The 23214-nt window shown below is 49.1% G+C and overlaps 10 protein-coding genes and 2 non-coding genes across 12 annotated transcripts; 6 read left to right on the top strand and 6 right to left on the bottom strand.

Annotated features, from left to right (window-relative positions):
- Window positions 1-315: 315 nt before the first annotated feature.
- BT62DRAFT_920828 (uncharacterized protein) lies at window positions 316-1635 on the top strand (the record flags this gene model as incomplete). The annotated part of the gene is made up of 3 exons (XM_043184251.1): window positions 316-695; window positions 1089-1379; window positions 1434-1635. The coding sequence occupies 3 exons, from the start codon at window positions 316-318 to the stop codon at window positions 1633-1635; spliced, it is 873 nt and encodes a 290-aa protein (XP_043038578.1).
- Window positions 1636-2325: 690 nt separating this feature from the next.
- On the bottom strand, window positions 2326-3445 carry BT62DRAFT_981400 (uncharacterized protein; the record flags this gene model as incomplete). Its single annotated transcript, XM_043189593.1, has 9 exons — window positions 2326-2481; window positions 2532-2611; window positions 2684-2726; window positions 2781-2810; window positions 2870-2951; window positions 3002-3049; window positions 3099-3165; window positions 3221-3240; window positions 3294-3445. The coding sequence occupies 9 exons, from the start codon at window positions 3443-3445 to the stop codon at window positions 2326-2328; spliced, it is 678 nt and encodes a 225-aa protein (XP_043038577.1).
- BT62DRAFT_1077283 (uncharacterized protein) lies at window positions 3102-4368 on the bottom strand (the record flags this gene model as incomplete). Its single annotated transcript, XM_043179287.1, has 5 exons — window positions 3102-3165; window positions 3221-3240; window positions 3294-4066; window positions 4122-4156; window positions 4333-4368. 3 exons carry the CDS (start codon window positions 4366-4368, stop codon window positions 3514-3516), a joined length of 624 nt encoding a protein of 207 aa, XP_043038576.1. The 3' UTR covers window positions 3102-3165; window positions 3221-3240; window positions 3294-3513.
- A 45-nt stretch (window positions 4369-4413) lies between these two features.
- BT62DRAFT_208906 (uncharacterized protein) lies at window positions 4414-5108 on the top strand. The gene has a single exon (XM_043180058.1). The coding sequence runs from the start codon at window positions 4638-4640 to the stop codon at window positions 5004-5006; it is 369 nt and encodes a 122-aa protein (XP_043038575.1). The 5' UTR covers window positions 4414-4637; the 3' UTR covers window positions 5007-5108.
- Window positions 5109-6125: 1017 nt separating this feature from the next.
- BT62DRAFT_898204 (uncharacterized protein) lies at window positions 6126-7892 on the top strand (the record flags this gene model as incomplete). Its single annotated transcript, XM_043183327.1, has 6 exons — window positions 6126-6285; window positions 6333-6695; window positions 6761-6781; window positions 6834-7207; window positions 7255-7718; window positions 7769-7892. 6 exons carry the CDS (start codon window positions 6126-6128, stop codon window positions 7890-7892), a joined length of 1506 nt encoding a protein of 501 aa, XP_043038574.1.
- Window positions 7893-9374: 1482 nt separating this feature from the next.
- Window positions 9375-10457, top strand: BT62DRAFT_208746 (uncharacterized protein). The gene is made up of 3 exons (XM_043180056.1): window positions 9375-9730; window positions 9780-9877; window positions 9947-10457. Exons 1-3 carry the CDS (start codon window positions 9583-9585, stop codon window positions 10256-10258), a joined length of 558 nt encoding a protein of 185 aa, XP_043038573.1. The 5' UTR covers window positions 9375-9582; the 3' UTR covers window positions 10259-10457.
- On the bottom strand, window positions 10201-11999 carry BT62DRAFT_987625 (S-adenosyl-L-methionine-dependent methyltransferase; the record flags this gene model as incomplete). Its single annotated transcript, XM_043190076.1, has 9 exons — window positions 10201-10449; window positions 10503-10720; window positions 10773-11126; window positions 11173-11257; window positions 11316-11336; window positions 11391-11462; window positions 11513-11639; window positions 11686-11864; window positions 11965-11999. 8 exons carry the CDS (start codon window positions 11997-11999, stop codon window positions 10550-10552), a joined length of 1044 nt encoding a protein of 347 aa, XP_043038572.1. The 3' UTR covers window positions 10201-10449; window positions 10503-10549.
- Window positions 12000-13696: 1697 nt separating this feature from the next.
- BT62DRAFT_t111 lies at window positions 13697-13788 on the bottom strand. Its single transcript has one exon. It is a non-coding gene; the product is annotated as a tRNA-Gly (tRNA).
- Window positions 13789-13853: 65 nt separating this feature from the next.
- Window positions 13854-16041, bottom strand: BT62DRAFT_933487 (uncharacterized protein). Its single transcript, XM_043186569.1, has 5 exons — window positions 15531-16041; window positions 15244-15468; window positions 14658-15191; window positions 14340-14594; window positions 13854-14280 (listed from the first exon to the last, which is right to left on the bottom strand). Exons 1-5 carry the CDS (start codon window positions 15929-15931, stop codon window positions 14049-14051), a joined length of 1647 nt encoding a protein of 548 aa, XP_043038571.1. The 5' UTR covers window positions 15932-16041; the 3' UTR covers window positions 13854-14048.
- A 2694-nt stretch (window positions 16042-18735) lies between these two features.
- BT62DRAFT_995045 (uncharacterized protein) lies at window positions 18736-19422 on the top strand (the record flags this gene model as incomplete). The annotated part of the gene is made up of 3 exons (XM_043190504.1): window positions 18736-18865; window positions 18922-19058; window positions 19116-19422. Coding segments are annotated over 2 exons (175 nt in total), but the record flags the coding sequence as incomplete, so codon positions are not given.
- Window positions 19423-19756: 334 nt separating this feature from the next.
- On the bottom strand, window positions 19757-19836 carry BT62DRAFT_t110. The gene has a single exon. It is a non-coding gene; the product is annotated as a tRNA-Glu (tRNA).
- Window positions 19837-19930: 94 nt separating this feature from the next.
- On the top strand, window positions 19931-23127 carry BT62DRAFT_1077277 (uncharacterized protein). The gene is made up of 8 exons (XM_043179286.1): window positions 19931-20427; window positions 20481-20534; window positions 20587-20628; window positions 20679-20720; window positions 20769-20804; window positions 20861-20905; window positions 20955-21826; window positions 21879-23127. The coding sequence occupies exons 1-8, from the start codon at window positions 20021-20023 to the stop codon at window positions 22919-22921; spliced, it is 2541 nt and encodes an 846-aa protein (XP_043038569.1). The 5' UTR covers window positions 19931-20020; the 3' UTR covers window positions 22922-23127.
- Window positions 23128-23214: the final 87 nt, after the last annotated feature.

Here is a 23214-nt window from a genome sequence, read left to right as displayed (position 1 = left end):
GCAAGAGCTACAAGAGCCTGTCTGCATCCCATATGGTGAGTGGAGTCATGTTTTGAGTACAAGCTAACTATCTTATTGATTTCATTTACTTAGGACATTTTTACTGCAAGATATGCTTGTTACGATTTTAAGCTGAATCGCTCAATACGTGCTATTATTATCGGCCTGCATGCTGCGCTTGTCAAAGGCACTTCAACATGGGCAAGTTTCTTTCTTGTAGCTTGAGATGTCGATGTCAAAATCGTATTGCTTGAAAAGAAGCTACAAATCTACGAAGAGAAAGAAGAGACGTGCAGGAAGGAGAGGGCCGATCTGATGCAGGGAAAGGATGATCTCATAGCCTCGCACCAAAGAATAGTAGCTGAACTGATGGACAAGATCTCTGGCTTAGAGGAGAGCAACCGTAGGCTCGTCTTGGCCGTCAGTAATCCTTCGTCCCAGTTCCCACAGTTGGCGAACGCCTCTCTAGACTACAAGGATACGGCGGCCGAGTTGGACAAACGCGCTTGCGCTATGCAGAAGGAGAGGGACTCGGAAATTCTGGAGTTGAAGACACAGGTCACGTCACTAATCGCGTCATTACGAGACTCCAAGAGCAGCACGATCAACCAAGTTGCCATTCTCGAGAGTCGGAAGAAGAAGCTGCTGGGCGATAAGAACCTGTTAAGCGCCAAGGTCGAGAAGGAGAAGATGCTGTGAGAGGAATCTCAGTCGAAGATAGACCAGTTGACGCAACACCTAATGGCGCTGGAGACGATTTTCGACAACCATAAGTCCACTTCACAGGCTGAAATCCAACAACTTAAGGCAGAAAGCGAAGCAGAAATTGTCCTAGGCGAGCGTGCGAGAACGGAATTAGACACATCGCGGGTGAAGGTGGACCATTTGGAGGCTCGCATTTGGGGTATTAACGTGAAACTCATGACTTCCGAAGACGAATATAGGCGACACAAGACGAGGCGCACCTAGAGTGCGAGGTCAACTGCCTCGTATATGAAAGCGAAATGAAGCAGATCGTGCTGAATGGATCTCAAGTGACGATGAGAGCGTTGAAAGGGCGTATCCGAGATTTAAGAGACCGAACTCAGCGAATCACGAAAGCTCGTGGCGGAATGGGAAGGTTATCAACACAGAGCTGTCGAAATAGGGGTTGTCAACGCTCAATTGGCTCTGGATCTGGACTTTGCCAAGTATCTGGTAAAGCTTCTGACCACCAACGAGGTCCTCTTCCAGAAACTCATCGAACTTGGGACTGATGCTATTGGTCTGGAGATCAAAACGGCGCGTCTTACTGACGAGATTGTTCTATTGCGAAAATCACTGCGAGAATACGAGGAAGAGAAGGAGCTCGAGGAAGCAGTTCTTAACCTTGACAACGAGTGGGTTGTCGTCTCTACTATTTGTTTTTTGATCCTAATTGCTGCTTCTTTCAGAGATCAATCGTCCACCGAAGTAATTTCTAACGAACATTCAGACTCATTCACTTCCAGCATCGCGTCGGCCACCTCGGATTTCATTTTTGTATGCGCAGAAGAGTCTTCTTCGTCCTTGGAGGTGGTGTCTTCATCAGCTGGATGTGATAATGGAGCAGAAAAGCAAACTTTCGGTTGGCAATACCATTCCGTTGAAAGATGAAGGCGGAGCTCAAGATTTCGACATGGAGTCCGGCGTTGCCGATGATGTTTTGGCAGAGTCCTTAGCAAGCGCTAATCAAAAGTGTGCAGAGTGCATGGACGAACGAGTTCTTCGGACAAATGAACCTTTGACTGGTCGAAAATTCTTCTCTGTGGTTCTTGCTTTGTATAGGTTTTTGTTCGTTTTTATCGTCCAAACGTCTCGAGCTTAGTTTAAGGCACCCGTGCCCGTGGTTTAGCCAACTTGGACTCCCCGCGCGTTCCTCCTTTAAACTCGAATAATTGAATCAAAATTGTGTCGACATGAACCATAAGCTTGACAAATCATTCATTATACCTGCATTTCGATTTTCGGCTGTCGATGTCAACCTTGGTGTCCTGCGGCTAAAGTTGATCATGGCATCTAATCAGTAATATACATAGGTCCGTATGTATTGATCGATAGGAAATTGGTTCCGTGGAGGTAATTCGTACAGACCAGTAAGACGCCTCTGAGGGTCTCAGCCCCTTGATATGCTCGCCATCGCAAGTCCCTCCGCATTCGCTGGGACCCGGTGACGCGACACTGAAATGCTTGATCAAGGAGTCGAAAGGGCAGAAGGGCCCGATGTAAAGACAAAAGGGAAACAACTGATAATTTTGGGGACATAGAAATATTTCACAAAGGTAATATTTCACCACGCCATGCGCTTCAAACCATGGCCGGTATCGTGATGCTGGCAATGGTCCAAGTCTTCCCGCCATCGGTAGTCACCATGTCGGAGGCTACAACGCCTGTTCCTTTACTCAAAGTCGAAGAGAAGTCAGCGTCGGCCGATTGAAGAACGATTGTGGTGTCGGTGTATGTCTATAACGCCATCAGTACACGCGGAGTTGAGCCTAACAACTCGACTTTACCTGAACGGAGGTAGAGCCGGTGCACTCAGATTGACATTCAGTACCAGTTCCGAAACCACCGTTCAACAGAGGACCATCATCTACAAGAAGGCTTTAACATCACCACCAAGTCCAGGAATGCTAGTTAGGGAAAACTGCAAAGATATACGCACAGCTTTGAAGAGTAGAGATAACCGTTCCATTAAGGGTTACGGTCTAAGGGTGGATTAGACCCGTTGACGTTTGAAGCAAGTAATATCGAACACGCACCTGATTCCAAGTCAGGTTGTCATCGGCCAGCTATTTGAACACATGAGAAATTTGATTCGATACAGACGTAGGAGAAGAGAAGAACGAACTTTGTAATGGATGCCAATAGCTTGATCACCGTCTACAGGAACCATGTCGCCGTTCAGCTGAGTAGTGGCGCCGTCTACAACTCTATGCACTTGTCAGAAACAACAGGAGGATTTTTGAGGATGGAAACAGACCCGAAGTAACTGGCCATGGCGCACCACTGATCCGACGAAGCGCCACAGCTTACCGACTGTATGAGTATAGCAAGTAAGCTGGAGGTCCCGTGCTTACTAGGCGTTATTGTCCGCGAGTTGATCCACACCGGCCTGGATCAGGCCGCTCGTCGAGTTGCTTATGCCTGCCAAATGGGTTCAGCATTGAATCTTCAGAGAAGGTGGAGAGCTGATGTTTACCTATCCACAAAAACAGGGAACTATAAGTAAAACCGTCAGAAGAACAACATTTTATATCCTAGGAAAGACAGACTCTTCTGCATCAGTTGGGGGGGTGCCGGGCGTGAAGGTCGTGGACGCCTCAATGATAGCGGAGCTCGTAGGGCCTAGGGAGTATGCAGGACCCCAAGAATCAGCCTTCACGGCCACGAAGAGAGCCAAAGCAGCAAAAGACAAGGAGAGCATTTTGTTTGGTCACGATGAAATGCGGTAACACAAGGACGCGGTAAGTTATAGCTAATGAACCTTGGGTTTTATATCGCGACGGGAGCGATCCTCCGCATTGTAAACGGCAAAAATATGGCGACGTTGTTCCGAAGAGGAACCGTGGATGTTCTTTCTGGGGGGCGGGGACCGTTTGATTGCGCTCTAGATGGGTTGGAAGGCGGGTTGGAAGGTCCGGAAGCGGCCCGAAAATGAACAAGTTGAACTTGTGGAATAGGCGTCTTTGCACCTGGAGCCGTGGATTGCAGCATGCGTAGCAGATCCCATTCTTGACGGTTCTGTGAAGGTTCGCAATAGAAAGGCCCGCCTGAAGAAGAGGTCGCTCTGGACAGAGAACGTCTCCGAGCCAAGAACTTGAAGATCACGAGTTGCAATAACAAATGGGGAATACTCTTGAACGTCCATAGCCGTAGCAACGGAAAGAAACCCTTGTGTCCACGGAAATTACAGAATATCCGTCGTGATCTTGAACGTGGGTGACTGAGTCGCGGCCCCCGATTTTCAGTCATCTCTGCCAGTCCGGCTTTTGCCGAAGCATAGGCAAAGGCGCATTTGGACACATAACCAATGTCTCCTTGTTCTCTACAGATTGTTTCTGTAAATATCAGCTGCATCTATATGACAGTTCTTTGTGTACGAATTGACAAAGGCTTTTGCCAACTTGGGCTTCCCCTAGAAACTTTGGAATCCGAAAGCCTTTGTTAACGGTACCTCTTTCGTTCCTCGTCAACGGCTTACATATGAAACCCTAGCATCTATATAACTTTGAAATATCTTTCGTCTTCGCCTTCAACTTTCCAGCTTAACCTTCGTGCTTAGTATCAGGATGTCTGGCCTGTGCAGCATACGTTTTCGACACTGCGATGAGCAAGTTTGTACTCCATGCGGTGAGGATAGTCTAAGTCACAGTCCATATGATAACTCATCCCTTTTGGTAGGACATCTCTTTTGCTTGCAATGCGTGGCGACTCATCTCACGAGCACTTCACCTCACGGCCTTACTGGCTGTTGTCCTAACTGTCGTACTCAGTTCCTCACTGGTCGATCTAAATAAGATCTGACCTGTTACCATGTCGCTGATGAGTTCATCCTCTATTTCAGCTACACGCGACGTAAGTTCCCATTTCCACTCTCAAGCCTCATCTCTCACTGTATGCATCCAGCTAAAACTCCACCAGTTCATTTCGCCTTCCTTCGACGCGTCCATTTTGGCCCGGGTCTGGGAGAAAAAGCTGAAGACATTATGTCAAGAAAGTTAAACTCTCTGCAGAACACTATCTACCATCTGATGAAGGAAAATTATGAGCTCAAGAAAGCATCCGAAGAAATCGAGGTCATCAGGTCTGAACGTGATGCAGCACAGATTCGGCTGCTCGATACCGGCTGGAACCTGAATCAGGCGAACAAGAGGATTGCACATTTCGAGAAGATGTGCGAAGCAGAAGCACCTCCCGTTGACGAATCCGCGCAGGTTGTTGCAAGGTATGTCAATATCGACTGTCGTTGGAATCGAACATGTTGATATTGTTCTAGCTCGGAGGCCTCAGTCACCAACGCTCCCACCAACAATGTTCCTAGTCAGCGCAGGAGGTCTTTGGGAAGTGTTATCAGATCGACGGTGAAATCAATGTTTGATGAAACTCCGATGTTTTGGGTTGTGATTCTTCCGGCTGTGATACTTCAAAAGATGTTATTTCTTATTGCGTGACGGCGCAGGTAGTTTGAATAATAAGTTCAGATATTTATGATCATTCTTCCATAGTTACAAATGAAATTGTCAACGGTCCTCAGCAAGGGCGTTAATTTCCAAGTCTGTAGGACATCTTCAAGTATATTTGGACTTGACCTAAGGCTTGCAGTGAGTACAGGCGGTTCAGCTTCACATGATAGAGCTTACTCTTCTAGCTGGGAACCCGTCTGTAAGGAGGATTCGTGCTGCATAATCTGAACCCATGATAAAGTGGGTGTAGGTCCATATGTACTGATCGCTGCGCGGATGACGGACGCTGCCACAGCCACCCAGGCCCGGAATCATTCGCTCGTCATTGAATCATTTGTATGGGCCTTGAGAAGCCAGAGTCAGTGGAAAATCTATGATAGGCACTCGGAGGGATCATCTATAGAAATCATGAGCCAAGGCATTTTTTGACAATACCCGTTATTCAGAAGGCACACCGTATGGAATGAGTCTGAAATGTAGGAAGTAATGTGAACGATATTTACGGTACAGGCAAGAATGTATTTAATGACATACGTCGCCGTTTCTTCGGAGACGTTTTGTGCTGTTATTCATGTCGTCCCGTTGCCGTTGATACGGCGGTAATTGGGATGGTCGATTTATTACGGCGACAGAAGAACGAGTGACCTGGGCCTACACTGGAAGAGGAAGGATACATACCTCTGAAGGTGGATACACACACCTTCTTTACTGATTCAAGAGCAAGCGATGAATGTTTTTGGGATTGAACAAAAGTCGATTCCAGCCGAAAGACTCCGAAACAATCATCGACAAATAGCTGGAGTAAATCTGGCACCTCGCGCCTCGGTGCTACTTGATCCCTCTTGCCGTCCCCGTCACGACCGTTTCCCTTTCTTTGGGGCAGCTGTGCTAAATTTCGGCCATTGTCACTCCTCGAAGTGGATGTCTGCGAGCTCGAGCTCTCCCATTCCAGGACCGGCCGTTCCGCCGCACAAACACACTTACGACAGATCGCTCGACAGATCGCTGTCAAGACCGTCTTCGCGGACATCCATCCGTTCTGGACGCGCCCCCAGTCCTTCTTTTTCTTTAGACGACCCCAGTAAGTCATGCCAATCACCAGTCAATTGTAACCAATCTGTTCCGTAGTTGCTGTTCGCAACCACATATCCACCCTCAAACACAGCATACGCCACCAGCAGGCGCAGGTCCACGATCTCGAGAACGTCATACTTCGTGGCCCACGACCTTACCCCGACCTATTCGAACCAACCATGGCGGCTGCAGCGACATCTCCTCCACCACAGCCTTTCACTCCGTCAAAAATACCAAAGAGATCCAGTTTCGATAAGGGCATACTTAGACAGGATAGCGGTCTGCCCCTACCGAGACGTGAACGTGATGGTGCGGTGGACGATGGTATAAGAGAGGGAATACCAATGTCATTCGGTACCGGATCAACAAGCCCTAATACTACCAAGCGGGTGCCAAGCCCTACGAGGACGCTCAGTAGTGAGCGCTTTTATGTTTATTGCCAGCCTTTCGTTAAGGGTTTCTGATCGGAGTCATGTTAACAGGGATACCCATCTCATCTGTAGGTAGGTGACTTCAGCAACCTAAGTGTCTCTGCTCTCATTCATCCGTCTACAGGGAATGCTCGGGCCTTAGCTGATGAAGGTCAGCCACCAACACAACGGCTCACCATTGACACCCCCCATACCCCAAACCATGCGACCCTCTCGCCATATCCGCCGTCTTCACCTAATGCCCTTCCGTCACCTAGTCCGAAACGCATGTCTCTAACGCCTGGTGGCACTACGAAAGTTCTGGCCGACCTACAGACAGGTGTCGTCAACGCCCGCAACGCTCTAGAAAATACTAAATCGCAATTGAGGCTGTCGCAGAGGAGCGTCGCCCAGCTGACTCGACAAACGGAGGATCAGAAAGAAGTACTAGAAAGGTTGAGGTTAGAGAACGAGGGTCTAAATGGCGTTGTAGCAAGGAAAGAGAGACTTTTGCAGGAGGTACGACTCGCTTCGTCTACAAAAGTCTCAAACTAAAGCAAAGACAGCTTCTGGAGCGCGCGCGAAAGGCTGAAGCCGAAGCCTCTTTACTAAAGACCCAACTGAAATCGGAAACGTCCACATCCAAAAAAGCGTTGCGAGGGATGGAATCTTCACTAGCAGAGGCCACCGCCCTCTCACAGAAGTCGGAGAGGGAATACGTCACGCTTAGAGATTCTATCAAAGGCTTGGTTGAATCATTTAACACCGATACCGAACAGCTACGAGAAGAGATGCGAAAACGAGAGGATCGGATGAAGAAGGACACAGAGATGATAGCGGTAAAATATCAGGCACTATTGGAGCAGGTTGAAGAGTGCAAAGTGCTGAGAGACGAGCTGGAGAGAACAAGGGCGGAAAATCGGAAACGCGGAGAGGAGGCGGAGAAGATATGGATGAGCGATATTCAAAGCTTGAAAGTGGAGGTGGGAGAGAGCATAAGGATGGGCAAGGAGGACAGTGCCACTGCCAAGTAAGTTTCTTGGGTTGCTCGATAGTTGTTGCTGACTCCTGGTATCTCAGGCAACTGGCTGATGAGCTTGCACGTCTAAGAAGACTCATGCAACGTCCAAGTGGATTGTCTGAAGAGGATTCTAATATCGACGCAAAAGAGGACGCAGAATCAATACCCACGCCATCGTCATGATCCATTCTATTATCTCCTCTTGTGCATATTTATTCCGTCTCTTGCTTTCGACATTGGTCATTTTGCACAACACTATCCTTCCTTCATGCGCGCATAACAACCACGTTTTCCCTTACTCGCATGCCACATACGTCCACTTCAAATGCATATTAATGTGTAATGACTTTTTACTGGGGCCCTGGGTGCCTTCTCCCGCTTCTCTGGCAGTTTTCTCTGGAGCGACATTCGTCAACGGAAGAGGGGATAGCGCCACTATTCACTTAAGATTTGTTCCACGTACTTTCTTGGAGATCGTACGCGATTACCGGGCAAAGCAGTTTAACTTCTCCGTGCCTCTCTGTTCCTCAAGGCAGTCATCTGGAAACATTCAGATCAGTATCTATGTAGAGCTTCATCTAGCTTCTCCGTCCTTCCATCTAACGCTGGAACGTTTTATGTCCATCCAGCTATCACCTCGGTGTCGGAATTTGTTATTGCAAGCCACGTGCTCGCCGCTAGATTTGCGGTTTGAATTATAGAAGCTTGGTGTTCTCTGCGGAGGGTCGAAGCACGAAATCATGAGGAACTGCCCTTCACTTTTATCGGGCGCCCTAAATACGATCGAAACGTGTCGAAGCTCGTACTTATATTGTATGTAAGAAATAGCGGTCTGTTCATCAAGCTCAAGCGCTTCACCTTCTCTCTGCTTGAATCTTGAACTTCCGATTAGATCCATATCTCCTTCGTCCCTCGTCACGCGGTATATAAGTACTTAGGTATGAGCCGTTTATGTTGATGAGATCAATTCTATGCAGCATCCCGCTCATTCTTTGGAAGGCACGTGGTCGTGTCAAAACATTTCTCTTTTCCAGTCGTTACTTATCAACTACGGAATTCGATACCACTGTACTCGACTTCGTTACCCTTTCTGAAAAGAATCCTGACAGGATTCATTCGAAGGCGGTGTAGGTCGATGTTGGCACACTATTCTTCTCTGCTTTACAGCGCAACGTCGCTATCTCAAAAACCAAATCCTAAAATTCAGCCAAGATGCTGATAAGACGTCGAGCGGAAGAAGGAGAAGGAGGGTAAGGAATCCTGGAGGCATAGAGTACGGGCCTAGGGAGGCTATCGAGTCGGGAGAGTGTTCGCTTACTGGAGACAGGCTGGGGAACGACCTTCCAGATGATGCCCAATACGAAGAGACGACGCCGTATGGAAGATCTATCACAAAAAAAGGCATTTCAGGAAACAGGCATCTCTCAAGGCAATATCGATGTCCTGCTAATTTCGGTGGGTCCCAAGGATATTCTTTTCTTTTCTCGTAGCTCAAAATGTAAGCAGGCACGGCTTTTGAGTATGATCGTCAGTACATTAGTCGCTCAGAGCTCCCAGAATTTGCAACCAATCATACTCCGGTATCGGCATATCTTTGAACTCACCCTCAGATGTCTGGGTAAACTAGTTGTGGTTCGCGACTTCTCTCTTGGTCTTACGATGGTTGCAGTTGCTCTGGCCAAATCTTATCGGTCTTCTACCCTTTCTCTTGCACATTGCTCTGGCAGCACTCTTTCCTGAACCGCAACGCCCTATCGCAACCACTATAATTTCGTATTCGGCTCCGCCAATCTACCACATCAAATTGAAACGCCTCACCTTTTCTGAAGAAAACGTGGGGATGTCGTAGCAGTTGCGCGATCCCTGGTATAGGATGACTGCTTGCCCGACGCAAACTGGTCGAGAGGAGACGGAGAACTCCTTGACGCCAAGCCAAAATCAATCAAGCAATCTACGAGCCAGATCACACCGGCAATGGAAATGTTTAATTCGCTCATTTCCGCCTAAACTCATTCTGTCTGGTGCGCTATATTCCTGCTTTACCTCGGCGCTTTGTGATTAAGTCACTAGGTGCGCCCTGCCAAGGAGTCATCATGATATTGTTTAGACCATATGCATCTCATCACTTTCTTCGGATGAAGAGAACCTTGGACTCGCATTCCTGGCAGGTGACTAATTCAAGCCAAATGCAGAGGAGACAATACAGATACCATTTTGACCGGGGCTTTTGATCACAGAGAAATGTTTCGGCTTTACCATTAACGAGAATCCCGACTCATTTTGTTGTCGTCAAAATCTTGGATCAGAATCTGATACCAATTTTCTCAAGTTTTTGTCCGACCCGAAACAGCCGCTTTCCAGGAGTGTCGGCTGTTTGGGAATATATTTCTCGGGGTTCAGAAATCAATGACGTACCGAATACGGAGGCTCTAGGTGGGAGCTATGGTGTCACTGTGGTTCCTTGTTCGACCATGGTTCAAGGGATGGTGATAGGGAGCATTCCTACAGTTGCTTTCTCTCCCAAACTTTCACTGTTGCCCTGTGAATGACTACAGTACAGCACTAGTATTCTGCATTATACCTCAGTACCCTACCCCAGACACCTTCCGGCCGTTGCACCTTTCATTCCGAAATCGCGTTATATGACGTCCCAGCACGGCTCAATGGATGCAGATCCTCTGGAGAAGCATGCCTATACACTATGCACCACTCTCAGCAACATCTGTGGTTGCTTCCGTCTCTTCTCAAGACAAATGAGCAACGAACAGTGATGGATGGGCTGGGATTATCTACCCATGATACGCCGTATCTGTGTTCTATGCAAGCGACACTGGACACCGTCAACCATAGGGCAACCGATGACGTTTGCGAGCATAGACGCTTTGTACACGTATGTAATGGCGCGTATTGTCTTCCGTCAGTTCCTTGTGCGCATTCGCTTGTAGCTCATTCACAAGCTGTTCCGACACGCCGCTGCCCAATAACAAAGGCCGCCCTGACTTTAGGAAAACCTGCCAAAGAATAATTCAGGACTGATTTGTGATACAACTCCACACATTTTACCTGTATATCGTCCCTCACCGCCGCTCCGATGCGCAAGTCTATCGGGTTTTCTGTCCGCCACGGCGTCGCAGGAACGAAGTACTCGTTGTAATTCACGTCTTCGAAACGCGCATGACGCGAAACCCAGTCGTGGATATGCGTCCCGGCATCAACACCCCCACCTCTGCGTTGTACAGCCATCTTGAAGTATGCCATCCATCGTGGGAACCATGGTTCTTCAATCGTCGTCACGTCCAACTCAATGCGATGGTGATTTTCGTCGTAGCAGTGAAAATCCCATTCCGTAAGATCGATCAGTCCCCCTGGCCTTAGGACATGGCTTATTTGGTCGATCATATGTGCATAATCTCGGATCTGTGGGAAGGATGAGGATGTGTGCGAGTTGGGAATTGGGACTTACACCAGCAGATATGAACCGACAGTGGACAACGTTGAAGTCCCCGTAGAAATGCTCCAGTCCGAGGTTGATGTCATCGACTTCGCTCCTGCACCGTGGTCAAATAAGAAAAATCAGTTCAGGGTGGACGCGCCGCGACTTCGTACCTGCAGTTAGAAGGCATATAACTGAAAATATGTCAGCGATTTCGGCACCTGATATATAAGAGAAGAGGGGCGTACGGCGATTGCATGGGCACAAGGTCGATGCCAACGGCATTACAATGAGGGAAGTCAAGCGCGGCTTCCATAATCCTAGTTACGGATGGTATTCTTTGAATTTCGAAGGGTAAAGGATAACATACCAAGCGCCACTACCGCAACCCAAGTCCAAGACGGCTTTCCTCTCTCCAGGTACATCTTCCGCCATGACTTGCGGCAGCGGCGGAACATATTTTCCCATGATCTCTGAGATTATCTCGTGCTGACGGTCTAAACCATGTTACGTCCGGTTCGGAAGCTCCGAAGTCTGTCTCACCTAGGCGCTCTAACTCCTCTTCATCGGCGGGGAGGCGGTATATTTCCGAGAAATTGTTCAGGTCGCGTCCAAATTCCTGGACATAAGCTTCTGCACGCAGTGAGCTTGTCATGGACCAAACAGAAGGTGCGGGCGACACTGAACGCGTGGAGGAACTCGTGACAGAGGTGGATGATACGCTTCGGGCCAGACTAAAGGGTCGCGAGGAGGCCGCCGAAGAAGTTTCACTGTCGTCGAGGTCATGGTTGTCCGCGTCGTTCATCGCTGTGCGAAATTAACGTTGGTGGAACAAAGGACACTATATATCCGCCCATGGGAAGCGGTGTGAATCTCGGCGGACATCAGTCTGCCGTCCGGCACTAGTATTCAGTTGAACGGTCGGTCCCTATTCTCTTCTTCCGAACGCCATCCGAGGGGCAAAGAGACGCTGTTTTATTGGATCATCTCAGCTTTCCATCCTCGCGAGCAAATTGGCCTAAGAGGGAAAATTCTACTGCTTCCTCAACTCCCAATATTACCACCATCTGCTCCGGCTCGGAATCTTATTGGCTCTCGCACCGCTTAAGTCAATGCTGATCATTTAGGATCAGCACCACCGGCAACGTCTAAGTCATTGGCTCCTACGAGTATGAAGGTCAACTCTGAGCTGTGTGTAATGATATACGGCCGTGGAGCCGACATGGCATACGGGAATCACACAGCAAAGCTCGGCGTCGAGTCCAGGGTGGTTTACCTTCAACAACGATTCAAGTCGGGTTTCGCGGTTCTAAAGAATTCCGGGTATGCATCGAGGCTTCCAGTCTCAATGGGTTTTAACGGATGCCAGATGATACGCTCACGATCTCGATGGAGCCTTGTTTAATGCCTGATCGCACATGCTCAATGTGCGCAAAGGATCCAGCATCAACAGAGTTTCCTTCGCTTCCTTTTCGTGCGCTGTGGGTGATCATAATACATCTATTAGATATTCTATATCTTCCGAGGGTGAGGAAACTCCGAAACGGCGAAAAGCCACTGTCATTTGAGCCTCTTGAACGGACAGCTCGATACACGTTTGGACTCTTGTTTCCATCAAGTATTTTGAAGCCTTCATGGGGCTTCTGACGAAGGAGAGGGACGATTCAGGCGTCTTTCTGGCTGCAGGTGAGCGATACGGAAGATCCTTCAAGAAGAGGCGCTAAGCATACAGCATTAAGTTACCGCTGGCCAGCGTATCTGCAAGAATCAAGGAGTCGTTGCGACCCTGAAAGAATATCTGGAGGATCGTTGCACTCGCATACACGATACAAAGTGTACGTGCAGATCCATGCCAGAGTCATACGGAGTGGACAAGGAAATAGAACCAATTTTTCAATGAAAAATATGTCGAGAGCAAGGTGCGTGAGAATGGGAAGGGGAATCGTACAATGAATCTGGACACCCCTTATGAAACCAATTGATAGAAAGACAATGCAATTATGGAGCGACTGCTTTTACGAGAATAGCTACCAGGCCCTTGTCACTGGGAGGATGAGGGATAGGCCTGTAGGATGATGAGGACAGTAGCAAAAAAAAGAGCAGGAGTTATCGGTCCGTATGATGATAACAGAGTATATAAACCCCGTTGCGTGCACTGATGATATCCACGAAATCTTGGTTTTTGATATACCCGGATTTCGGACCGGTAACTTTTCTCTCTTCGGTGCCCGAGGAGTTTCTTCGAGGCAACTTACCAGTGCCATCATTTGGGTATACATGAACAGCAGATTTAGCATAATATTCAATACCAGGAGGCATATGTACATTCTATCTGCAGAGTAAGATCATAAAAAATATAATATTTTCAAGCAATTCGTGATTCAAAACATCAACAAAATGTGCAAAAACGCGAAAGCAAAGATGGCTTGAAAAAAAATCTGCGATTACACTAGCCATGTAATGGTTGCACATAGAGAGGTAAGAGGTTTTGCATGATTTGGTCACAAGACTACTTCAGCTAACGAAAAACAACACCAGTGCCTAAGATATGGGATACGCCGAAGGGGAGTCGAACCCCTACCGCTTGCTGATATCATTGTGGGGAGACATGGAAGGCAAGCATGATAACCGTTTCACCATCGGCGTACTTAGCAAGTGTTAGTTCTTCTTTAATATATTTCTCGGAGCTTCGTCCGAAATCGAATCATTTTTGTCTATGCACATTCCACCACACAACATACATATCCTGTAAATTAATCCACAGTAACGACAAAGATCCGATAATAAGATACATGCCGTATATCATACACTATATTAGACAACTCCAAGAAAGCAGTAACGAAAGCAAAACGGATAACAAGAGCACAGCAGAAATAAACATATCAACAGGGTGGGGAGGAGCGGGTTCACCTCCATCTAACGATATCCCCTTCCAACTCGACCCTCCTCTCCCCCCTTCCCTCGCGAGCCAGAATACCAACACCTCTCACGACCTCGCGTAGATCAAACTCCTCCCACCGATCCTCCGGCATACCCGCATTAAGAAACCCAACCAAAGCGGCTACTGTCAGATCCGTATCAGGAAGGGAGTACGTTGTCCGGAAGAGGTGTATCAACGATATGTGGATATGAGATAGCCTGTGCCACAATCGATATTAATTACGGTAGCGTGAGAAAGGATAGATCGATAGACTCACCGCCCGTCGGTACTATCCAAGTCGACGTAGGAAGAGGACGACGAAGAGGAGGTTCGCGGGGGAGGCGGTTGGGCCTGTGTGAATGATATCGAGCCACTGACACGAGGACCAACGACGTCCTCGTCCCAGCTGCCCTCTGCATCTTCGTCTTCTTCAGATTCCACCCCCGTGCGTGGTCGTGGAGGATGCGCATGGACAGGGTATGGTGCCGAAGCCGGATGACGCTGGTCGCGCTCCTTCTGTGCCCGTTTTTGACTAGATCCAGGAACTCTGATTAATAAAGATCTGAATATGAATCAAGGATTCGAGCAACCGTACCTCCGCATTAAACACTTGCCGCGATGCTGGAGCCAAGGATAGGCACAGAAGCTGGAGTCTTGTCGGAGCTGGACCCATTTCTGGCAGAGGCTGCAGAAGACCCGGTTTGGTTCGACAGAGACAATGAGGGCGTCGGCGCGGAGAGTAGCAGCTCGCTGTTCCGCGTTGCGTCTCCTGCTCTCGTGGGCAGGGGTGGATGGGGGCGGAGGTTGCGATGAGGGCTGAACCGGCGGGGAATTCGTCGGTTGATGGGGTGGCGGGGGTTGGGGTTGAGGCTGGGACGACGACGATGACGACGCCGACGCCGACGGGTTGGCGTTCTGATTGGACGAGGAATGGTGATGGTCGCTGAGAGAGCGCGCTCGACAAGCTGTACGATGGTGAGCCCACAGCTCGCCGTCGTCGGGGACAGGTACGGGAACCCAGCAGTCACAGATAGCGCACAACACGCGCTCAGCGTCGAATTTGCGGACGTCTGGATCCTTTGAGAACGCAGCGTTACGCTGCTCGAGAGCGTAGGTGTTTTTAGAAGTTCTAGAAAATTTATTGAATACAATGAGGAAATAAGCGGGAAGGAAGATGTTACATCTTTTTGGAGAGACAGCTTTTACGGTGGGCGTCCCAAGGTATGCTGCAATAGGTCGAGTTCGGTCTGAGCCTAATCCACTTGTCGCACGAGGCACACAGCACCCTGTATGCCTCGAACTGGGCGACGTAGGGATCGTTGCGGAGATAATCGATGCGTTCGTCCTCTGTACGCTTGGCACGACGGCGCTTTGTTGGAGGCGGCGGTGTACGGTTTGGCTCAGAGCTGTGACACGTCGAGAAAACATGAGTAACAATAATGAAAAATAGTCGGCAGGGTTGGCTGACCAGGTAATCCTATGCGCCTCCCAGTGCTTGAGGGTAAACTCGCCACTATGCTCGTCGCGGAAAGAGACGCTGGTGCTGCATGTCTCGCATATGACGCGGTTGCTTTCGTACTCTGACGGCTGGAGGGGCTTGTCACCGCGATATTTCCTTTCCCCGACGACGGGGAGCCTATTGTCAGGGTCGGAGACAGAAGGCGCACGGGGCCGCTTACCCAGGGTCGGCGGCGGAGAATCGGAGCGCTTGATCGTCGGGGGCGGTGTGGACATGGGCGGGGCCTCCGTCTCAACTCGTGGCAGGGGCGAGTGTGCAGGGCGAGACTTTCCGCGCTCTCCGGCGTCAGTGGGAGTAACAGCATCGACGGGGGAATTCGAGCGCGAATGAACAGCTGCAGGGGAGGACATGCAGAGAAACAAAGCAAACGGTCATGGAGGATGATGGCAAGGATAAGGATATTTAACATGGACGGACTCGCTGCATATTCGGCTCGTCATTATGTTAACTGTTACGAGTTTGTTATAGACGGAAACAAAAATGAAAAGGCCAAAATGAAAAATATTATCGAGATATGTGACGCGCGTCACAGGTCCTATTTTTAGCATCTTCCTAGTTGGAAAAGCTGAAAGAGAGCCGTATACTGTATTCGAGGCTGTCAATCCCGCGGAGAGCGTTTCTTCGCCTCCTCGGATGGCCACAAAATAGGAAATGGATCGAATCGACAATTAATTCTGATGCTAGATTTTACCTAATCATAGCAGATCCTCAGCTTGAAGCAGCGACCGGCGACTTGCTGTGTCATCCGACAGCAGTCCAGGACCGATCTGCGACTCGTACGTGCTTCGCGGGAAGGTCTTGCATATGGCAGCCAGGTCCATTTAGTCTCGTGTTTTCATTCAGTTCTTTCTCCCGGAAATAAAGACCATCCCAAAACTCACGGGTCGTCATTCAAGCTGCACGTTTCACCATTTATCGGGCTGCTTATCTGGTAATCTCCACCTCCAGTCCATATGGCTACTGTTTCTATTAAATGATCATCAGCCCAGGTGGGTCTCCAAGAACAAAACAGGCTGGTATCGAGCCTACGTCTCGCCCAATTGCTGCCACCGAAGACGTACACGTTTGGGAATTCCTATGTCTCACTTGGCTCTCGAAAAACTTCCTGCCGGCCCCATGATGATCAGTCGTACCCATTCAATAGGTTCTTATTGGAGCATCCATCCATCCCAAATATCCACCCATGTTCCGCTGCGTAACCATATTCATGTCTCTCCATTCAATTAGGCTGCTAACGACCCAAACTAGACTAAATTATTCCCGCATTTGACTAGCAACAACGAGCTGTTTTTTCTTCCTTTACTCTGTTCTGTTCTTTTCTTCTGCTTCATCCAACCGAAGTCTGTCTGTTGACCTGCCACTGCCGGTAGCAGGCCCTTAATATCCATCGATGACTATCGCCACCATCAATTACTCACCACCGTCACTCGCAGTGTAATGACCCGGTATCTCTTCCACCATTCTTGTCTCGTCTCAGCTGAAACAGAGTCCATGCCAGTAAGCCTCGTCCATGTACTCGACCATCACACCCAATATTCGGGTTCTCGTCTGTCGGACTTACTTTTCAAAGCCCCCTGTCTAATCGTACTTACTCAGGCAATCTTGAAGAAATCGAGTCCAACTGTCTGATGATCCGATTCTTCGTGCCTCAGCCTATCTCTAGTTAGGGTTTTTCCCTGTAACCGTCACGCCGGCGCCGAAATAGACTCTTTCTATCCTTGTACCTAGGAACCGACATCAAATGATCCTGTCATTCCCGCTCCAATTGCTCACGCTCATTTCCCAAGTTTCATAGCGTCGATAACTTCCTTCCTTTCCAGTCTTCATCGCTCCTTTCCTCGCGGTTTCATTCTTTGATTGATCAACTTGAGAAACAGCGCATTGCGACGAGAAGCACCGACATAATAGGCAATTCCCTGATCGAGGGGGGGCTCAAAGAACTTTAGACGGGCGCGTGTTGCTAATTATATCAGGCCGTTACGTGATTATTATACAACAATTGTCATCGAGGTCTCCATAGATGCTTGCCATTATTGTCGGGATTAAATCATGTACTGTTCGAATTACCTCACTAGTAAGACAGCGGCAGTCCACACATATTTAGACTCTCGTCATGTTGGCAGTGCATGACATTTGTAGTAGGCTAACTGACATACAGTTACATCCATCGGCTGTGAATAATATAAACGACATACGGGAGGGAATCGAGGCTTATAATAGGTTTGATGAGCCAAGCATGCAGGTCAACGACAAGCTTGGCGACAGAAACATACCTGGGAACGTGTATAAAGGTAATGCGGGAGAAGACCCCCAGTGAGAAAACTTGACAGTTCAAATCGCCGAAAAGATGATAACTTTTCATGTTTAAAACCGGCGCCACCTTGGATGAAATAAATGGGGAGACCTAGACTCGATAAAATAGAGAACCTAAACATGATGGCAACCTAGGTTAGTTAAAATTATTGCGGCGTAACATATGCACACCTGTATCAGCATCGGTGATCGGTCACATCTAAGAGTCCTAAGCTACAGAGAGACGAAGAGTGTCTGTGGTTGCGGTTGTACGAGAAAACAGATGCTCAGGAGATGATAGCGCCTGGAAGGTTTTTATCAACCCCCAGCCCGCCGCGTGGACATGACACAGGATTCAGATACATGGGCGCCATAAGTTGATGGCAAGACCCCGTCGGAAAATAAAAATCGAAACTTCTACGGGACGGGATCGTGGATGCTGTGGATGTCGTCCCTGCAGATGGAAAGAGAAGCTTATTTCAACGCAAAACATCATATTTGGTTTCTTGGCTGCGGCTTCGAAGTTAAAAACATCAAGTGAAACTTACGGAACGGCGCGCCTTCGGTACGGAAGGGGGGGTGGGTCATACATGAATCTTGTGAGACGAGAAGAGTGCGAGAAAGGAGTAAAGATGTGAATCTGTATCAAAGACAGCCAGGAAGGAGCCCTACCAGAAGAGAAAGAACGATCAGCGGTGATATATTATATATTATGCACACTGAGGAGATCCGTTCAAAATGGAACAGCAAGCGCGCGCCAAGAGTAAACGAGGCAACTTGAAGGGGAAGACACTGGCAAACACGACGCCACAGGGCCACGTTCCTGGTCCGGCATCACCGAGAAAGGTCAGCGTTTTTCAGACTTACACCAACCAGCAAGTCAAGCAAGCTCTTTCAATCTTTTCGGGCTCATTTCCACGGACGATACATCAAGTAAGCTTGGATTCTGCATCGCGATTCTTGCTTTTTTCTCTATTCTCGTAGACATTTGGGTAGGCTGTTAACATTCTCCGTGGACAAACAATCTCTAGGACTCACTCAAGCTCAGGAATACCGCCTTACACCCACCCTTCGGGGTCTTCTTGCAGTGTAAAGCCTGACCGGCGTCTTAAAATTGGAGACCATGTCGCCTCGGACCCGCCATCGTCGAGGCTCGCTGATCATTTATCCTGTCCCTCAGTTACAGTACGTTGAAGCTATTCTTAATGCGCTTCTTCGCTGATAATTATCAACTTTCTACAGCACGTTCGGCTTTCCTCCAGTCTTGGTTACCGACATCAAATGATCCTGTCGACGCCACCTCCTTCACTCATTCCCCACGGGTGCAGATCGACAGACAACGTTAATCTCGAAAAACATATACGGACAAAATTTCAAGTCCGCGGCGTAGGAATTTGACTTGATTACCTCATGGGAGGGACGGTTGACAGCACAAGGCAGGGTCTTGGTTCGATTCGCGCGTGAAGGATTAATCGATTACTGTCGAATCTTTGGATATATCTTTTGGGGTTTACAGCAGTGCCAGTGTTCCTTCAATAAAGAGTATGAGTTTCTGATTCCATGTGCGGCTCGGAAAAACCTAATGCAGAGCTGAGCCATGTAGGTCAGCGACGAGTGTGAACGTTAGTACGAGCCTTAAGCTTACAACTCAAAGAGCAACATGATGCTTCTATGTTGTTTAAGTTGCTTATTTTCTGTTACTTTCTCAGAGGAGCGCTCCTGAAACCTTCGGAAGCGCTCAGTGCTCAATGCTCACTGCTTAGGACACGTACTCAGTGCAGCTTAGTGTATAAGAGTCCTCAGTCAAGCAACTCAGGCAATTCAATTGTCTCAAGCCTCACTGCTCTTGAGGTTGACTAACAAAAAAAGGATTATCACTGCCGTTCGGATACGGGGAATCGAACCCCGAGCTGCCGCGCATTCATATGAGAGGCGGCAATGTTAGCCGTTACACCATATCCGATACACATTTGTTCCTTTCCGAAAGTTTAAACATTACCTAGATTTAGCGGACCCACGGGCCGATACACGTGTTGAAGCTTTCCCTTCATTTTCATCTTCACGCAGACGTCGATCCTCTTGTCTGCCGACCGTCACTAACAACCCGCAGTGTCGTTGCTTACAATCGAATTTATTTCCTCATCAAAATGAACGTAGCCGCGCTGCTACAAGATTCCCCTTCTGATGATCGACGGCCTGGAACTGCGAGCGGCAGCAGCACGAGGTTGGCTGGTCCTGGAGTTACTGTTGATAGTGGTGGTGGTGGCGGAGGCGGTGTAGGTGGTGGAGGGAGATTGTCTGACTCAGGACGGATACCTGACGCTCCCGTCAATGGTGCTGCTCGTCTACCTGATGTTGGCGTTACCATAGGGCCCAGGGTCGTGGAGACCAGGTTACCACCAACTGGACCAAGAGAGATGACGCGCGAGCCACCCCGAGAACCTAGGGAAGATAGAGAACGGAGATTGTCGAGGGAGACAGGCGATCGTGCGCCACCGAGGGAACTAACAGCTATAGATTCCCGCCTGCCTCCGCGGGAGCCAAGAGACGAGAGGCAAGTTTTTCATTTTATTCAAAGATTATGCGTTCATTAATTTCATGCTTTAGGTTGATTCCTCGAGAAATTGAAAGGCTTCCACCTCGTGAGCTCAGGGATGACAGGTGTGTGTTTTACTTTATCTATCTCATCCCTACGTGACTAACGCGGAGCAAGGCTGGCACCACGAGATATACAGGTTGAGCGACAAAATGAACGGTGCGCTATTTTGCTTATCATCGGGTGCCATAATAATGTTTGTGGATCAGGCCAATTGAACGACTTCCGCCTCGTGAACCTAGGGATGATAGGTAATTATCTCTTCATTGTATTTGTTCCATCTGCCTGACGTTAACAAGACTGGTAACACGGGAAATAGACAGACGGGATGACAGGTAAGCTTCGTGACTCTAATTTTCGTGGCAAACGGTATTCATCCCCCGTTATCCAGGCCATTGGAGAGACTCCCTCCACGTGAACCTAGAGATGATGCAAGGTGCGTCATATGGTGCCATTCCTCTATACAAGCCATTCATGGATGACAGGTTAGTACCACGGGAGATTGAGCGAATGCCACCACGCGAACCGAGAGAAGATAGAACCCCGAGGGAGATTTTGCCACCCCGGGACATGGAACGCAGGGATGAGAGGCTTCTTCCACGCGAAATACCGCCTCGCGAAGTCGACAGACTCCCTCCTCGCGAAATTGAGCGCATACCCCCGCGGGAGCCTCGTCTGCCTCCACGAGAAAGAAGCGTGATCCGGGAAGAAAGATTGCCACCCAGGGAGCCCCGAGATCTGCGAGATATACCCCGGGAGGCAAGAGACATACGTGAAATTCCACGGGAGCCTCGGGAGATACGCGATGTACCTCGAGAACCGCGAGAAATACGCGATTTGCAACGAGAACCTCGCGATGTACGTGATATGCCACGAGAGCCGCGCGATATACGTGAGTTGCCTAGGGATCCCAGAGAAATACGTGACGTACCTAGGGAACCAAGAGAAGTCCCTCGAGAGCCGCGAAGTGAGCGTGATCGTGGTCCGGGACCAGGTCCGGGGCCAGGACCAGGACCAGGACCAGGTGGCTGGGCGCCGTGGCCTAGAGAGGAGGGTTGGTGGGGGTTTGGTGGAAGAGAAAGGGAGAGGAGGGAAAGGGAGAGAATGGATGTTCGGACGATTGATAGGGAACGACTAGAGGCGAGGGAGCGAGAAAGAGAACGAGAACGGGAACGGGAACGGGAACGGGAACGGGAAAGGGAAAGAGAAAGGGAAAGAGAAAGGGAGAGAGTTTCGCCTCAGGGACGCACCATACATGACGTGAACAGGGAGAGGGAGCGAGAGAGAGAACTGTTCCGCTCTCCAGCAATGGCAAGTCTTGGTATGGATGGACCATACGGGCCAGCCTCAAGAAGAGGTCAGTGTTGTTGAGATATCTCGGTAACTTGACGACTCATATATTCTTCCAGATGACAAAGCGGCATCCAGACCAATTAACCCTACCCCCATTAACCCTGCACGCCCAGTCATTGATGAAAGGGAGCGAGCCGAGCGATTAGGTGAACGAATGGAGAGGGAACGCATAGAGAGGGAACGTGTGGACCGAGAACGCATGGACCGCCATACACCCAAGCCATTCGTACCAGGCTCTCTCCCTCAACGCCAATTCCAGAATCAGTTCCACACACAATTCGTTCCGGCCGCGTCTGGTCCGGTCGGTATTCCAATGGGAGGGCCTCCAGGGATCGTCTTTGATAATTCAAACAAGAAACGGGAGCGGGAGATCGTACGAGATTCTCGGGGAGGAAAGAGACCAAGGTTGTCTCGTCCCGTTCGAAGCAAAGTAAAACTACACTTGGGCACATATGTTTGGCCCAAAGTGCCATTCCCCTTTCACTTCCCTCCGCCAACACCCAAAGAGGAGTTCCCGCCGTTACCGAATCCGGTGAAAGAAGGCGAGGAAGATGCGATCATCGTGGACTGCGAACGGGTAGCTGAAGTTCTTGTGCCGAACGGATTCTTCCCCGATTCACGGCCACCACCGGGGAAAACCAAAATCTGGGGTGGTGGCGACTCGGAAAGGAGAGTATACACGGATGATTCTGACCTCTTTTCATGTGCTGTGCACGCAGGTTGGGTCACGTATAGCGGCGCAAGAAAGGCCAAGAAGGAAGGGAGTGACTTGAGGGTACGTGTAAGGATCATTCGGGTTTCGGGAAGAGGACCGGAGGTCGGTAATTCTAAGGAGGAAGTCATTGGCCGATTTTTGGGTGGATGGGGTGAGGGAGAGGGAGAGGGCGAAGAGGATGATGGACGGGGGTTGATGAGCTGCGGATGGGGAGCAGGCCACGATGGGAGTGCTATTGAGGTACTTGGGGTGGAGTGGGTCAGCAAACGAGGTGGTAGGGGCAGAGTAGGACGAAAGCAGAGATTGGAAGAGTACGCTCAGAGAAGGCAGGAAATCCTGTCTGATCCTGAGGAATCAGAGACGATCACGATGAGATTTGGATAGCCCCACTAGCTTTGGTTCATATAATTTATTTTTTTCAGTATTTTCTTTATTTTGTTGGTGATGGAAGCTAACGCCCATAATGATACACAAGTAGGTAAAGTTGGAGTGAAGTAAGCGAGCTAGCTTGTCTCCTCTTTCTCCAAATTTTTGCTGTCGGCTGTTTCTTGCTCGCCTGATACACATTTCTCTTCCCGATCACATTGTACTCCGTAGTAATATTCATTATTTAATGTAGCTATAAAGAGAGTCAAATTCTTTTTATACTTGACTCCACCTCCCACAGGTCTTCTAAA

This window comes from Guyanagaster necrorhizus (genome assembly GCF_019112545.1).
Source record: "Guyanagaster necrorhizus MCA 3950 unplaced genomic scaffold BT62scaffold_16, whole genome shotgun sequence".
NCBI lineage: Eukaryota > Fungi > Basidiomycota > Agaricomycetes > Agaricales > Physalacriaceae > Guyanagaster > Guyanagaster necrorhizus.
Note: the sequence above shows the minus strand (reverse complement) of the source record. Positions and strands in the feature narration are given on the sequence as shown.